The sequence below is a fragment of the Panthera uncia genome (genome assembly GCF_023721935.1).
Source record: "Panthera uncia isolate 11264 chromosome A3 unlocalized genomic scaffold, Puncia_PCG_1.0 HiC_scaffold_11, whole genome shotgun sequence".
Taxonomy (NCBI): Eukaryota; Metazoa; Chordata; class Mammalia; order Carnivora; family Felidae; genus Panthera; species Panthera uncia.
Genome location: NW_026057578.1, coordinates 18,488,464 through 18,503,994, shown reverse-complemented (window position 1 = coordinate 18,503,994; position 15,531 = coordinate 18,488,464). Strand labels below are relative to the sequence as shown.

General features: G+C 47.3%; 1 protein-coding gene across 5 annotated transcripts in view; it reads right to left on the bottom strand.

Moving 5' to 3' along the window:
* Positions 1-15,531, bottom strand: part of CHD6 (chromodomain helicase DNA binding protein 6) — a 205,940-nt gene that overhangs the window by 7,133 nt on the left and 183,276 nt on the right. For 3 of the 5 annotated variants that reach the window (XM_049650774.1, XM_049650778.1, XM_049650775.1), the window contains 8 exons: positions 13,979-14,187; positions 11,300-12,877; positions 7,796-7,947; positions 7,217-7,423; positions 5,761-6,213; positions 3,630-3,821; positions 2,526-2,645; positions 701-751 (listed from right to left, as the gene is read on the bottom strand). In XM_049650774.1, coding sequence (XP_049506731.1) covers positions 701-751; positions 2,526-2,645; positions 3,630-3,821; positions 5,761-6,213; positions 7,217-7,423; positions 7,796-7,947; positions 11,300-12,877; positions 13,979-14,187 — 2,962 coding nt within the window. The remainder of the gene's footprint in view (positions 1-700; positions 752-2,525; positions 2,646-3,629; positions 3,822-5,760; positions 6,214-7,216; positions 7,424-7,795; positions 7,948-11,299; positions 12,878-13,978; positions 14,188-15,531) is intronic. The other 2 variants (XM_049650776.1, XM_049650777.1) reach the window with 2 other exon arrangements.

Genomic DNA, 15,531 nt, shown 5'->3' with positions numbered 1-15,531 from the left:
TACCCTGAGAGCAAATCTGCTTCCTCCTCCAGGGAAGCCTGGGGAGAGGGCAAGGAGAGCAGGGAGCAGGAGAGTCAGACGTTAAGCAACACTGGAGGTAAATCTGCTCTTCCAAGCCTAGAAGGGCATCTTCACCAATACACAGAAGCACATATTCCAAAGCCTGTGGATTCTAGCTCTCAAACTTAACTCCTGGTAGAGGAGGAGGAGAAGGTGGTGACCAGAACTTCCTTGCTCCTCCCAGGAAGGTTAGGAGGGTTAGCCCACAAATATTCATGACTGAAGAGAGACCTAACAAACCAAAGGAGGTGTGTGTGGAAGCAAAGTTAAAATTCCTACACACAAAACAATGAAACAAAAACTAGCCCTAGAAGACGTTTTTGGGGCAATTCGGGAAATCTGAATGTACACTAGATATTAGATATTAATATTCACATGTGTGATAATGTTAGTAGGTAGGAAAATATTCTTAGGAGACACAGGCTGAAGCATGTAGGGGTGAGGGCTCATGTCTACAAGTTACTGTCAAATGGCTCAACAAGAAACAAAAAATCTATACACGCATCTAGACAAATGTAACTTACGTATGTATGTGCATGCACACACACACACACACACACACACACACACACACACACACACGTCTCACGAGCGCCCACTATGTACTGGGCATCCTGAAAGCTGAATCCCACAGCCTTACCGTGGCTGGTGGAGCTCGCCCGGCCGAGCCACAGCACACACAGCAGAAGGGCTGAAGGAAGGAAGAGGTTTCTTGATTTGAATCTGTTTTCCAGAAGCAGGGGTAGGATGGGTGGGGAGTGAGGTCTCCATGGGAAGACACCGGAGGGCTCCTGTCCCAGCAGGAGCTGTGGGAGACAGCGTTGAGGGGAAACTGGCCCTCCTGGGGTCAAGCAGCGTGTTGCTGTCTGGGCCTTGCTGGCTCTTCCCCAGTGGCGTGGCTGGGCAGCCCCGAGGACCGGGCAGACAAGTGCTTCCTCCCCTGGCCTTACTGCAAGAAAAGGGCCTCCGAGGCAGGGACTGTGTTTATTTAACAAGGGAGGAAAAGTGCATCTCTGGTAAGAGGCTGGCTTGCAAGAAGGGCTTAGAAATGGGTTTTCTGGCAAGGGGTCAGCATCTGTAGGAGAGTGATGAGCATTAATTTCCAGAGAACATGAGGGAAATTGTTAGACATAGAAAGAAATAAGAGGGCCAAGGAGGAAAGCACGTGGTTTCTCTGACACGTCTCTAAAACCAAGAGCTCAGAGGCTACAACAAAGCAAGGACCACAGTCTCTCCTGGATGCCTTCCATGTGACGCCCTGTGTGGAGACACAAGGAGAACGTGGGGAGACGGCATGAGGGCTGGAGAAAGACGGCTGGGCTGAGAACTACAGTTGTGTCAGCTTGCACAGCACAAGGAGGTCTAAGAAAAGGGGTGGGAGCGACACTCTCTGACAGTAAAGCAAGAGAGGGGCAAAAGGGCAGCTTTTCCAGTGTGATAAGCTTTCTGACAAGCTTCCGACCTTGGGACGGGGCCCCAGCCCCACTCCTGGAGTGGCTGCTGTGGGGGATGGGGATGAGGGAGGAGCAGGTATGTGTGAAGAGCTGCTAGACCAACCCACCAGGTGACATCGGTCACAGCCTCCTTTAAAACACTAAGTAACAACTTCCTTCTGCAAGAGGAGGAAATGACTAGGGTGGGTGGTCTTCTGGAGCTGAAAGAAGAAAATCACATCCAGGCAATCTCACTAAGCAGGGAATTCGTACCCAAGGAAAACCCCAGCTGGCAGAGCCTGGAGGAGAAGGCATTTAGGAAAGTCCATGCTTTTGGGGGGACAACCCGAGAGGGGTGGATGCCCAGGAGGCTCTTGAGAGGCTCCCTGTTTGGGGAGGATGCACTTTTAGGAGGTAAGAAGTGCATTTATGTATGATTTGCCTAAGCTTGACATATTTTCAGGTTGCAGTGTTATTACTGCCCCCTAGAGGTTCTATCTTTGCTATTACAACTCTACTCTGAGCTATAGTTAACTCAGATGCATTAGGCTACAAGTATTTCACAGATGGCTTTGAAGTCTCTTCCAGGCTCATGATTCTATACGAGGAATAAGACAGGGCTTGGAGTCAGCTGTTTTTCATCACCAGTGAGGATGGACTAGGAGGAAATGTCTTAAGTGGAAATTTCCAATAATGACATTTGTTAACACTAGAAACAGACTCCTGACAGGGGTTAAGGTCTCCCTGAACTCTCTACACTGTAATGGGGAAGGGGGGATTATCAAGTTTTGGAAATAGTTAAAGTACAAATTTAAACCAAAAGTTTTGGAGGTAAAGGGTGAAAACAAAGGACGACGGGAAGTCCTACTGCTGCTCAAGAGGCCCCAGTACCACTTATCTCTACTTATCAACTTCCTCCCGTGCTGGCCTCTTGTCCTCTCGGGAGATGCTGCCTGGCTCCCTACTTCCCAGCTGGAGCTTTCCCCAAGTCCACAAGGCTTGGCTCCACTGGGACACGTCCCTCTTCCTTACCCTTAGTCCTGGCTCCTTGGGGACAGCGGGAACCCTCTCTTCCCCACTCAGGGAGTTGACGTCTAATTTTCCAGGTTCTTTACAGCGTGGCCTCCTCTGCTTTGGTTTGTCTGAAAAATTCTAGGAGGCAAATGGAAATCAACATTACAAAACATTCTGTCACAGATTCTTCTGAGGAGGGTGGGGCTTTTCGGGTGGTTTTGCTCTTGTCTCATTAATGGCTCTCTGTACAGGACCTAGTCAGGTTAGGTTGAAAGACACAGCTACCAGGCCCTCAGCGAGGCTTTCTTTGAGGCAACAGTGTTCCTACAGCTGGAGAGCAGGATGTGTGGGCTTCCTTGTCAGACCTGAGCTGACTCACTAGTCTCCCAGAGTACTGTTTAATCTCTAGCTGTCACCTCCTCATCATTTCCCCCAATTCTCTCTCCACCACTACCTACCTGGTGGGCTCTGTCTCTGGAGGGTATGCATCTGTGAATGCACTCTCCTCCTTTTCTTGTGAGCTCTCTACCTCCACATCTTATCAGTTAGACGTACCCAGGACAAAGACGGTGGTGGGGTAGACAAACAAATGAGAAAAGGAAAACCAAGAAGAGACCTCAGTGGTCATACAGATTTCTAATCTGAAAGATCTGGGGCAAAGGCAGTAGAAGGACTTGAAGGACGAGTCCCAAAGCAGTAACTCGAGCTAAGAGCAGACACTCCTCCCTACAAAGTGGTCATATTTTCAAGTGGAAAGAATACACAGGGACATGTTCATGAAGCGGCACTGTTTATGCAACATAAAGATTTCTCTGTGCACTTAGGGTCTGGTGTGGTCGTTCTGGGAGACAGGGGCACTGAGTTTAGGCAAATTCTGTCCTCATAAGGTTCTGTGCAACGACTTGGTACAGCATTCTTACAGGGGCTGTGATTTGTTACTAGATACTCAGTGACAATTTAAACTTAAAAAAAATCCCAAAAAACAAAACTTTAAAATGATGTTCTCAGTTAACACAGATCTCTCCCAAACTTCCTAAGCTCCCCGAGCATGCTCCTCGTCAAACACAGCACCCCATCAGCGGGGAAGGAAATGGCAGGTCGGGCAGAACCAACAACACTTACTGCTCCAAAGCCAGGAACCTCTAAGGAGTAGTCGGCCTGCTGCCTCAGCCAGTCAAGGAGACTCTTGCTGGGAATGGCTTTCTCAGCCTGGCTGCCAGCTGCTGGGGCTGGCTCAGGGGCTGAAGCGGCAGACACCGGCCCTTCCGGATGTGAGGCGCTTGAGGGCGCCTGCCCTGGGTCTTCATGGACTTCCTGGACAAATGAGAAACAAGTACGTGCAGTTAACCATGACAGAATGAAAACCAGTTTCTGAAAGGAAAACACGTAAGGTGTTCTTTGCACCGTTCCATCCATTTCCCCCCGAATGTTACTGTGCTGGGGTGCTTGAGTAAGAATCTTCCACGCCACTGACCCACACGCGCGCTCCGGCAGGGGCTGGCGTTCCCTCCACCCAATGCTCCTCTCCCTGTCTTGTCTGCTTGGTAACCTTTAATTCCATCCTGTCTGCTCAGGTTCAGTGTTACCTCCTTTGCCACCATCAATGACCATCCCAGAGAGCACAGGCCACTCTACTTCCTGCTCCCCCACGGCGCCCTTCACAGGCTTTCCACATAACCGGAAATGCCACACTGCAATTTACTTACCTCTTCTCCCTTCTACAGGTTGAAGAGCTGTTACTCATCTCTGTACTCCCAATGCCTATAATCGGGTCCACGAAGTACAATATGGTGCCAGATATATGTTTGCATAATACATTTTTAAAAATACTCTGAGGCCAAGAGTATTTGTTTTCCTAGTCATTCCACTGCTAAATGTTTTCATAGTCATTCCACTGCCAATCTATGATCACTACAAAGAAACTAGGGCCTTGCACCTCTAAAAAATGAGACAACGGTCTTAAAAGCTTGCAGGACTGGGCAGGGAAAGAACCTGCCACTTCAGCCTCCCACATTATACAGAAAGTCTAAGAGGAAGACAAAACTTTAAAATATACCAAATAGCAGAGCTTAAAAATAAGGCCCTCAGGCCCCAGTGAACAAAGTCTTTGGTTTGGTTCCCTGATCTGCCACTTTACTGGATAATCTTGGGAAAATTATTTAATGCTTGTAAGCCTCAGTTTCCTCATCCATAAAATGGGAGTAACAACACCACTTTCACAGAGTTGTGAAGATCAAATAGGACAATCACACAAAACCCTGAACATAGTGCCCGGCACACGGTAAGCACTCATTAATACCGGTTACTATTATTCCTTTTACAATAAAACATGAAATGTGATTCCTGTTTTGGAGCTTGAAATTCAGTAAGTAGGAAAAACCAAGACACAAAGAGAAGTCAGTTGTCTCTGACACATTAAGAAAAGTCTATGGGGATCTCTCCTGGCCAGGCACACGGCTTCTAACCTTGTCTGTTGTTTACAATAATCTCCTCTGGGTTTAGGGGGTCCTGGCGTGACTCTGGTGAACCCTCCTCATGGCAGCCCTCTGTGGGAGATGCTGTGGGCCCACTACAGAGCAGTGAGGCTCAGAGGTGCACCCCATGTCACCCACTATGTCAAGCAGCAGAGCCAGGATCAACGTTCAGGATCCTGACCCCTGTGCCTTCTCCTGACCCCCAGCAGCTCCTGGAAAGCTGGAAAGCTCCTGGCCTGCCAATCTGCGTGCCACTGCCACAAACTCAACCCTGCCATTTGCTTTAACTCCATCACCAGTGGCTCTTCCAAAACACTGGGGGATATGGGCTGTTTGTACCGGAAATGCCAAGACCCCTGGCTCCTATCTCCAGGCTGCATGCAGGTGAAGGGTCCATAATGGATTAAACGCGTTTCTAGAAAAGACTGAGGGCAACTTACAACAAGAGACCCCAAGTGGGACAACTGAAATAGGGATAAAAAATCCACAAATTAAAAAACTGGGTGTCTGGGGAAGGGTTTGTTGCTCAGTGTAGAAAGGTCAGTGTTGGGGCGCCTGGGTGGCTCAGCTGGTTAAGTATCTGACTTTGCCTCAGGTCATGATCTCACAGTTCATGGGTTTGAGCCCCACACTGGGCTCTGTGCTGACAATGCGGAGCCTGTTTGGGATTCGCTCTCTCTGCCCCTCCCCTACTCTACCTCTCTCTTTCCCTCAATAAATAAATAAAAACTTAAAAAAAAAAAGTCAGTGTTTTTTACTTACTGGCCTCATATACCCACCAAGATTCCTGCCTGAAGTGTCTGCTCCTTCAAAAAGATGAGGTCCATCCCTCCTTCAACATGTTTCCGTCTCCCTCTCCTCCTCCTCGTGGCAGCGTCATCTCTTCTGAGGTTTCCGTTGACGATCTGTCCTGTCACTGGATGGATCAGGCCAGCTTGCAGAATCCCAGACAAGTCCATGCCGAGGGCTCCTTGAAGTGAACCGATAGCCCCGATCTTAGGGGTGCTGGCGCTCAGTGGGAAAGGAGACGTGGCTCCTGGGGACCCCTCTGAAGTGCAGGAGAGGTCTATTGCGGACTCCCCGTGCCAGCCATTGAGGACGATGGGGGGGTGCCCGTGGGTGGCGGAGAACTGGTCCAGACCCCGCGCCTTTGCATCCCTCTCCACCTCAAACTCATAGGGCCGTCTGTGCTTTTGGTCATCCTTTGTGAATACTGGAGCCAGGAAGCTCTCCTGTGAACATACACAGGGGGCAAGAGAGGGGTGAATGCCACTTCTGTGGCCACATGGTAGCTCTTTCTCCCAGCCCGATTTCCTTGAGCCTAGTAAATTCCTAATCAACTTCATAGAAGTTCTTTCCACTCAAGGTTTCTCAACCCTTAGCATCAAATCACCTGGACAGCTTGTTAAAATGTCGATTCTACTTTAGTGGGTCTGAGATTGTGCATGTCTAACAGGTGTCCAGGTGCTACTAAAGCTGCTAGTCCATGAACTAGATCTCAGGGAAGCTCAGCCTCAGCTGTGCATCAGAATCTACTGGGAAATTAAAAAAAAAAAAAAAATTTCCAATACTCAGTCTACACCCTGGACCAATTAAATCAGAACCAGCAGCTTTTCAAGGTCCCCAGCAGGTTCCACTGTGCACTTGAAGGTTGAGAGCCAGCGTGCTAACAACGTACCTCAAATTAAACCTTACTTATAAGCCTGAGTTTATAAAACCCATTCTGATTTCCCTAGTTTCTATCAGCTGCCATTGTTCTCGTAGCCTTCCAAGTACCGAACACACCGATCTGATCCATTCATGCCTCCCTTTCCTTATCCGTTTATTAGTTATCAAATCATGCTTTCCAACTCCCCCCCAACCCCGCCCCACCCTGTTTAGATACACTCTGCCACTAACCTGGTCTAGAACCTCAACTCTTCATCAGACCCACCCTTGGCCTCCCAGCTGCTGGCACTCTTCTTTCCTGACGCTCACGTCCCAAGAGCCCCGCACACCCCTCCAGCTGAGCTGTAAACCCTGCTCTCGTCATGCATTTCCCTGCCCTAAGACTTTCAGTAGCTCCCTGCTGCCTACAGGATAAAATCTAAATTCTTCAATTAAACTAATGACCGCACAAAAAAAGAATAAAAGTCCTATCCATTCAGTCAGTGTTTGCTGAATGAATGACTTAACTGAGAAGAGCCATGTGTCCCTGTTCTCTGCTGCACAGTCAGCCCCACGCTATGGCCTCACCTTCTGGATCTGGGCCACCAATGCTGCACCACTGCTGAAGCTGTGTTCTGATGTTTCTGGCTCCGAGATGCTGCTTCGAGAACCAGCACTGCTGGTTAACACAGGGGTGGGCAGTGTGCCCGGGGGCTCGTACTGCTGGCTGGAAGGCCACTTCCCCTTTAACACCACGTGGCAGATATTATCCAGGCGGTTGATTATCACGCGATCCTATAAAAAAGACCAAAAGCTATGAGGAGTAATCACCAAGCTACTCAAATTCACTAAGTCCCTTGAGATCACGTGTCAAGTTTTCTGAGCAGAAGGAGTTGATTAGAAAAGAGCACACTCAGATGTACTCACTTTACAAGTCTTAAAATAAGTTCTATGGTCCGGACAATGAAAATTAAAGCCATAGTGCTGTAAATACGAAGACATTTTTATATTATTGTCTAATCAGTCGAGTGTGTATGTCTTTAGTGTTCAAATGTTACCATTACTAATACCTTTTCAAGATATTACACATTTCTCTGAATTTATTATTCAGAAATACTCTACAAGCTGAGAAGGCTTTGGGTAGAAAACGCACACTCTGTGAGGTACCTTTGGCCACTCAGAGAAGGAAAAGAGGGTCTTCTCCTGGAGCAGTTGAGCAATGGTGGGAGCCCGAGCCTCCTGTAGGTCATCCCCGAGGTCTCCAGCAATGCCTGATGCTGAGCTCTTGCTCTCCTCTTCAGAGTATTTCCCTGGGTAATCTGCAAAGAAGGGTTTAAAAAAATCAATTTGGTACTTGGGAGACAGTAATGATCTGAAAGATTAGGACACCTGATCTGTCTTTTCAAAAAATTAGCTCATTCGGTGCTAACTTATTTGAAATTAAACATTAATGACCATGCCTTCTCTTTCCAGGAGGTTCTGGAAGAACCAAAATGCAGATCCTTCTTTAGGGCTATCCATGCAAGTCATGTGATAACTCTGCATCCACACCCCAACAAAAACAACAAAAGAAAAGAGGAGATTGTCCTGTGTATCCAAGAATGAGAGCAGGCTGAGCAGCAAGAGGCTCATGTAGAGTAGCTGACGAGAGGAAACTGAACATTGTAATATTTTGATGCATTGAAGGCACAGTCCACAGCAAGACGCTGATGTTAATGAAGGATGGGAGGTCCTGACACTTACAACAAAGGCAAAATAGACCTGATTCATGTCAACAATGATGCAAAGAACCTAGAACATTTATATCATGATGGAAACAAATGGAAACGCAGCTCATTCTTTCAAGTTTCAGTAGTGAAAGTTTATTATCAGTGTGAAATGGATCTTCAAAGATCCACTTACCAGTAATGATAGGGAATAAACACAGGGTAGCAAAATGTCCAGGGCAGGAAAAGCTGTGTGCCTCTTTCCTTGTGAAATGACAAGGAATGTCGATCCTCTGAAACACAGAGGTGGAGATTTCACTGCTGACTGTGCACCAGTCTAGGGAGCTGTGGGGACCCCTGACCACGAACAGGGCCTTGCCAGGCCGTTGGATTCAAGGATATGCAAGACAGATGTGGCCCTGACCCTCAGGCTCTTATGATTTCATGGGGGAAAGACAGGAAAATAGTAATGATAAATGAATAACTACAATTACAAACCATGGCAAATGTTTTAAAAAGAAGCAAGCTGTTATGATAGGGAAAAAGAGCTTTGGAAGGACCTGCTGGTAGAAGGTAAGGCTGGTAAAGAGGGCTTCTTGAAGGAGAGAACACCCAAGAAGAGGAGGAGGATGCTTCTTTTGGACGTGCTGAGGAACAAAGAGACACATCCAGGGGAAAAGTACAAAAATGAGGCTGGATGGGTAGAATCATCTAGATGATGCTGAATCCTGTAGGCCATGATAGAAAATTCAAATTTTACTCTAGATCTAATGGGGAGCATTCCTGAAAGGTTTTAAGCAGAGAGCCTGGATTTAAGTTTTATGAAAAAAAAAAAAAAAAGAAAGAAAGAAAGAAAAAAAGAAAAAAGATGTACGAGAGAAAACCGTGGAAAAGAGCCAGGAGACCTGGGGGCTGGCCCTGACAGCTGTACCAATTACTGCCCAACCTGTTCCACATCTCCTATTTGTGGAGGACCCCCTCTGAGGCCTGCAAAAGCATATATGTTATATGTGTGTGTGTGTGCGTGTGTGTGTGTGTGTGTGTGTGTGTGTGTATGCATTTATTTACTTATTTATGAGAGAGAGAGAGAGAAACAGAGTGAGTGCGTGTGCAGGGGAGGGGCAGAGAGTGAGGGAGGGGAGTGGACAGAAGATCTGAAGCAGGCTCTGTGCTGATAGTATCCAGCCTGATGCAGGGCTTGAACCCATGAACCACGAGACCTTGACCTGAGCTGAAGTCGGACACTCAACCCACTGAGCCACCCAGGCGCCCCACCCCCACTTAAAAAAATTTTTTTTTTTAAATTTAAAAGCATTTAAAAAAAAAAAATTTTTTTTTTAACGTTTATTTATTTTTGAGACAGAGAGAGAGAGACAGAGCATGAGCGGGGGAGGGTCAGAGAGAGGGAGACACAGAATCCGAAACAGGCTCCAGGCTGTCAGCACAGAGCCCGACGTGGGGCTCGAACTCACGGACCGCGAGATCGTGACCTGAGCCGAAGTCGGACGCTTAGCCGACTGAGCCACCCAGGCACCCCTTAAAAGCATTTTTAAAAGCACTGGTGCAAGGGGGCCTGCCCGTGAGTGTGCCACTCACCAAAGCTCATCAAGCTGATGCTGCACCAAAGGGCCTCAGAGCACAGAGGTTTCTCCTCTAAACCATACCCTTCTACTCCCTGTACTCATTTCACCGTCTGGATTTCCAAGGACTGTTTGGTGATTTTCCCCATAACAAGATTCAAAACACAATGTGGGTCACAAAGCAGTGATCCTTTGTAGCCTAGGCTGAGGACGCACAAGGTCAGAGACTGGCTCCCCACCGGTCAGCTGGGGCTACAAGTCGACCTAAGCTACTTTCAGGGGCCTGTCATTATCCCAGGTAGCATGTAAAGTTTAGCTTGGGTTTGGAACTCGTCCCAAGGGAGCCACTAATCACAATGACTAAAGCCAAAGGTAAGGGGCTTACAAATAAAAGGAGGCTAGATCATGCAGGGGGGCTCAGCTGAGCTCCTCTCCCTTTTTCCTGCTTTGATAGAAGGGCACTGTCCCAGAAGGAGGAAGCTGTGTCTGTCTCAATCTCTGAGCACCACACCTGGCATTAGGCCAAGCATGAACCGGGTTTTTTTGTCTTTTGGTTGCTTTTGACAATGACAAGGATAAATAGAATTGTTTTTGTCCATTGTAATATGTCTTCTTGGGTCTGAAGGAGTAAAAACACCAGTGAAAAAGGTAAAAACCAATTCTTGTTGCTCAGAGTCTCTAATCAATGTATCTTTGCAAAAGCACAGAAATATCTGAGTCATGTAGATTCTTAACATTTAGAAAGTCATCTTAACTTGAAGCCTTATCTAAGAATTTATTTAAAAAGACCAAATCTATTTGTATTTTTGTTGAGTTACTTGTAATTTTGTATTCTTATTCCTGTTAACTTACTAAAATGAATTTAAATTCAATGCACCAACATTGACTCAAGGGTTTTGACGATAACATGAATAAATGGTCCTATCTTTGCTCACCTTAATAAAGGTCGCATTTATTTGTATTTTTGTGGAGTTCCTGAAAATTAACTGCACCTACACAAAACTGCAGGTTCTTGACGTTCCCAGGTGTTTTTACTTTGACCAGTTTGAAGCACGTCCCTTAGCGGAAGAACAAGTAACTTCCCCCAACAATGTATCTAGCACCTACTGTACAGAAAGAAGCCTACAGCCCTGCCCAAATCACAAGGCTGGTGCAGCAAAGGTGCTACGACTGTCCATAATCATCTTCAGTTCTAGAATGATCAAAGTTGAGCTACTCTGTCTCACTTTCAGACCAAGGCCTGTGACCTTTGGTCTTAAACGACAGGAGAGCGGGCAGGTCCCTCTCAGAAGCCACACCATCTCCTGACCCTCCCTCCACCCTGCCCCCTCCCTGTCACGTGAGAACTGGCTTATCCAGAACACCACAGACCGTGCAGACTATACCTTGAGCATGGCTGTTCCCATCTCTGTCGTAATCATCTTTACTCTCAAAATCCATGTCTTCGGACTTGAGCTCACTTGCTTCTGGATACGCAGGGAAACCTTTTTTGCCTTCTGCATTTTCCTTCCAAGGTTCTTTTGACAGCTCGTGCTTTCCCTGAAAGGGTTCTGATGGAGGAGCGGTGGGCTCACCCTCCACTGTGATACTATTTGTTTTGCTTCTGTACAGGTCTGGGGTATAACCCTTGGATTTGTCCACTTCAAACTCCTCGTTCTCGAGGCCACGTGCCCACCTCTCCGTGTGCTTGCAGTGACACTGACAGGCTGCTGGAGGAAAAGCCCCCTGTGGTCTAGGATGCTGGCCCATGGCCTCCAGGCTTCCTCTCTTGACCTCATCCACAGGGAGGCCTCGGCTCTTTTCCCTTAGGATATTAGCAGTGGGCTCGGCTAGATGCAAAACCTCGGGCCTTTCCCTCAGGCCTGTGGTCACACCTACGTTCTCCTCCTCATTCTCTTCCTCTTCCTCCTCCTCTTCACTGTGGTTCTGACTCAAAACCAATTTACTTTCTAAACTTTTGTTTTCTAATAAATCAATTAACTGCTGGTCTGATGACAAGCTTCTTCTGGAATCACAGACACTAAGATGGCACATATCTACAAACCCACTTTCATTTCCCTGGTCCAAGGAAGGGGAAGCTAAGTGTTTGGCTTCTAGCTGCCCAATGCTTTCAGGCCTCTGCCCTGCCTCACTGCAGACATCCCCTTCCCTTGAAAGAGACAGCAACAGATGTTTTCCATTTTTGATGTTCATCTGAGCTACCCCTGCTTCTAAGCTACTCATAAAAGAGGGCCCTGAAGGTATTTCTGCCTCATGGCCAGCAGGCCGGCAGTTCCCATCTTTGCTTGCCGAGAGGGCCAGAGCATCCTTTCTGGGCTCTGTGTTTGTACTGGGGCTCTCCTGGAGAGAGCCCGGCTCTCGAATGAGAGCCTTCTTCCCATACATCATGCTCTCCAAGGACTCAGGCAGCAGACTTTCATCGTGGGTGATGGAAATGACATCCTGAACTTTAGAAATAAAGTTGTCACAAGTCATGTCAGATAAACTGCCCCCAGGTGGAGCGAGATGATCATCTCTACTTTCTATTTTCACCAGATTCTCAGGTTCATTTTCAAGGGGCTCTGAAGTCCTGCTCATCTGAGTGTATGTAAGAGATTCATACAGCCTGGAGTTGGTCTGGTAAAGGCAACAGAGACTTTCTGGTGCCTGGGCGTCCGTTCTCTTATGCTGGGCGTAGTTTCTGTAGGCATCCAGGAAGGACAGCTGGGGGTCGGTCATGATGTAATAGTCAGTGCGGTTCAGCCCATGCTTGGCGGTGCCGACGAGCAGGTCTCGGTCGTGCTTCCCACACTCCCACCAGACCGGGAGGTAGAGGCTGGGCCTGCAGAGCTGGAGGCGCTCGTGCAGCTGAGGACACCTCAGCACTTGCTCTCGGACCTTCCGCAGCAGCTCAATGCGGTACAGGGTTCTCGCGGCCCGTTCCTCCGTGATGGGTTCCACATAGATGCTGGGATCTGGGGGACCTGAAAAGCCAACACAGAGCCCATCACTGAAGGCAACCCCAGGACAACTGCTGCCCACCTGAGCCCCTGTATCTCTGGTTCTGCGTTTAACTCGCTGGCTCCCCAGCATGCAGTCCTAGGTGAGTGTGCCCCTGCTACACGGAAAAGCTACGACAATGGAAGGTTTTTATGAAACAAGGACAGACCCAGTAAGGGTGAAAGGAACACGAGAACTTCAGTTCTGGAGGTGACATGGGTTCTCATTCAGTAAGCATGTACTCGGTGCCCTGTACCCAAAGTCCTTTACGTGCCCTTCGGCTCTCATGGCTATGCTACGCTACAGCATCGTCAGCCCTGCCTAAAGGATGGGGAAGGAGGCTCAAACACGCTAACTTGCTCCACAGGGCAGAACCAGGAGTCGAGTCCAAGGCCCGGCTCCCTATAGTCTATCCAGCTCCTTGGTTTTAATGAAAACACCCTAACCGTGTCACGTGGGGGCAGAAGCGGGGACGTGTGTGCATGCTGCCGTCAGCCCAGAACGCACACTGGGTGGGCTCTGTATTTGTTGTAGCTTTCCTACAATACAGTCCTGTGGTCCAGACCAAGTTTATCTACAAACAAAGGCAGAAGAGGAACATCAAGGAAGAAGCTGTTGCAAATCTTAACCAAGAAGCAATTACTCTGAAGGCGTCCCTGTTGGAGCAGGGGATGTTTAAAACAGCCACTTCCTTTCTATAGCTACAATTCAACACATGGAAAAATAGTTAAAGTCACTAAGATGTAATCTAAGGACGGAGCAAAGTTCACCAGAGAATTCAATCTGTATGAGACTTAATGATCCACTGGAGGTTAATTAACAGCAGTCTCCCAATACTTCTGTGAGATGTTTATCTGAATTTCAGTTTTTGTTGAAGCTGCATCATTTTGGGAGAGAGATTTTATTTTATGAGGGTGGACCCAATTAGCAGTTCAGGAACTTGTGAAAACCCACTAGACTTTACCTGAATTCTTCGGGTAGACTCCACTCTCATGATCAGGATTACCTGAAGTGATTCTGTACCTTGAAAATAAACATGTCCCTTTCCCGTGTATCGGGGATATACAGACAGAGAATTTGCTCACCACCATCTTTCCATGTGGGCAGACGACAGACGTTCCGGCACATGGCCACAAAGCTATAAAAATAGTGCTCCAGGCTCTCATCCGACTTCTTGTCCAAACGGGAAATGATGCGGAACTGCGTCCAGTCAAAAGTTTTCTTTTCTTGATCATAAACAACCCCAAAGGAGGACACTGCTCTGTAGAAGTCTGCTTGCTCTCTCCTAGTCCACCTTGGGATTTAATCAGAAAGGGAGAGTGAGCTGTTTTCCCTTAAAAAAAAAAAGCCAACATCTACTTATTGAGTGCCTACCTACTAGGAGAGCCCATAGAGTCAAGAAAGCAGGGAGGGCGGTTTGCCTACTTTATTATTTTTATTTAAGTTAAATTGGGCTGAGAGGCTTATAATGAAAACAGCCTATTACCTTACCACTACTTTCAAATCTTTCAACTTCTTATGGTATTTATCTCTCCATTTCTAAGTCACATGTACAGACTTGCTATCTCTTGATTCATTAATTTTAGATTACCTAGTTTGTTTCTACTTGTTGGAGATGAAGACTCTAAAATCTTCATTTTAGATGAAGATGCTTCAATATTTTATTTATTTTTCCCCCGGTAAGGCAACACAGAATCAGAGAGTCCTGGAGGGCCTTAAAGTCACCTCCTTGCTTTTCCAAATGAGGAAACTGGTCCAGAGAAGGGAAGTGACTCCCTCAGCCACACATCTCCCCTATTTCACATAGGCTTTCTTCCAGTTTTATGTAGGTAGGTAGCCCATATCTAGGACACAAAGGTTCTCTAGTCTCTACATCCTGCAGGGTTAAGATAATGATGTAAGGTGGCTGGAATATTATACCCGGCCCAGGGTCTTTATGAGGGGCTCCTGGGCATAGTACTTTCCATCCCCGGAGGGAGTTAGGCCAGGAGTGGGGTGAGGGAGTCACAGGAAGAATGAGAAGCAGGCAAGAAGGGCTCAGGTTCTCTTCGGAGCTGTGAAAGATGGAAGAAATATTTTCCCTGAATTACCAAATTTCATAAAGTCAGAAGGTATACACAGAAGTAACTGAGTTTGCTATTTTTTCTCTTTGGTGTTCTTTTAATTCAGTGGATGCTACATCAGAAGGATGGACAGATGGGGTGCCTGGGTGGCTCAGTTGGTTAAATGTCCGACTTCGGCTCAGGTCATGATTTCACAGTTCGTGAGTTCGAGCCCCGCACTGGACTCTGTGCTGACAGCTCAGAGCCCAGAGCCTGCTTCAGATTCTGTGTCTCCCTCTCTCTCTGCCCTTCCCCTGCTTGTGCGCTCTCTCTCTCTCTCTCTCTCTCTCTCTAAGAATAAACATTTTTAAAAAATTACGTAAGAAAAAAAAAGATGGATAGAAAGACTTAAAAGAACTGCAGCTTTGTTCATTTTTTTCTGGTGGCATCATTCCTAGACTGTGCTGGCCTTCTGTAGCCATTTTAATCGTAATTCTCAGATTGGCAAGTAACTCCTGATAATTTATCCCCTCCTTCTGAGCAGGCATTTTATAAGGGCTTACTGCTTTCAAAGTCTTGATAAGGACTGGTAACTA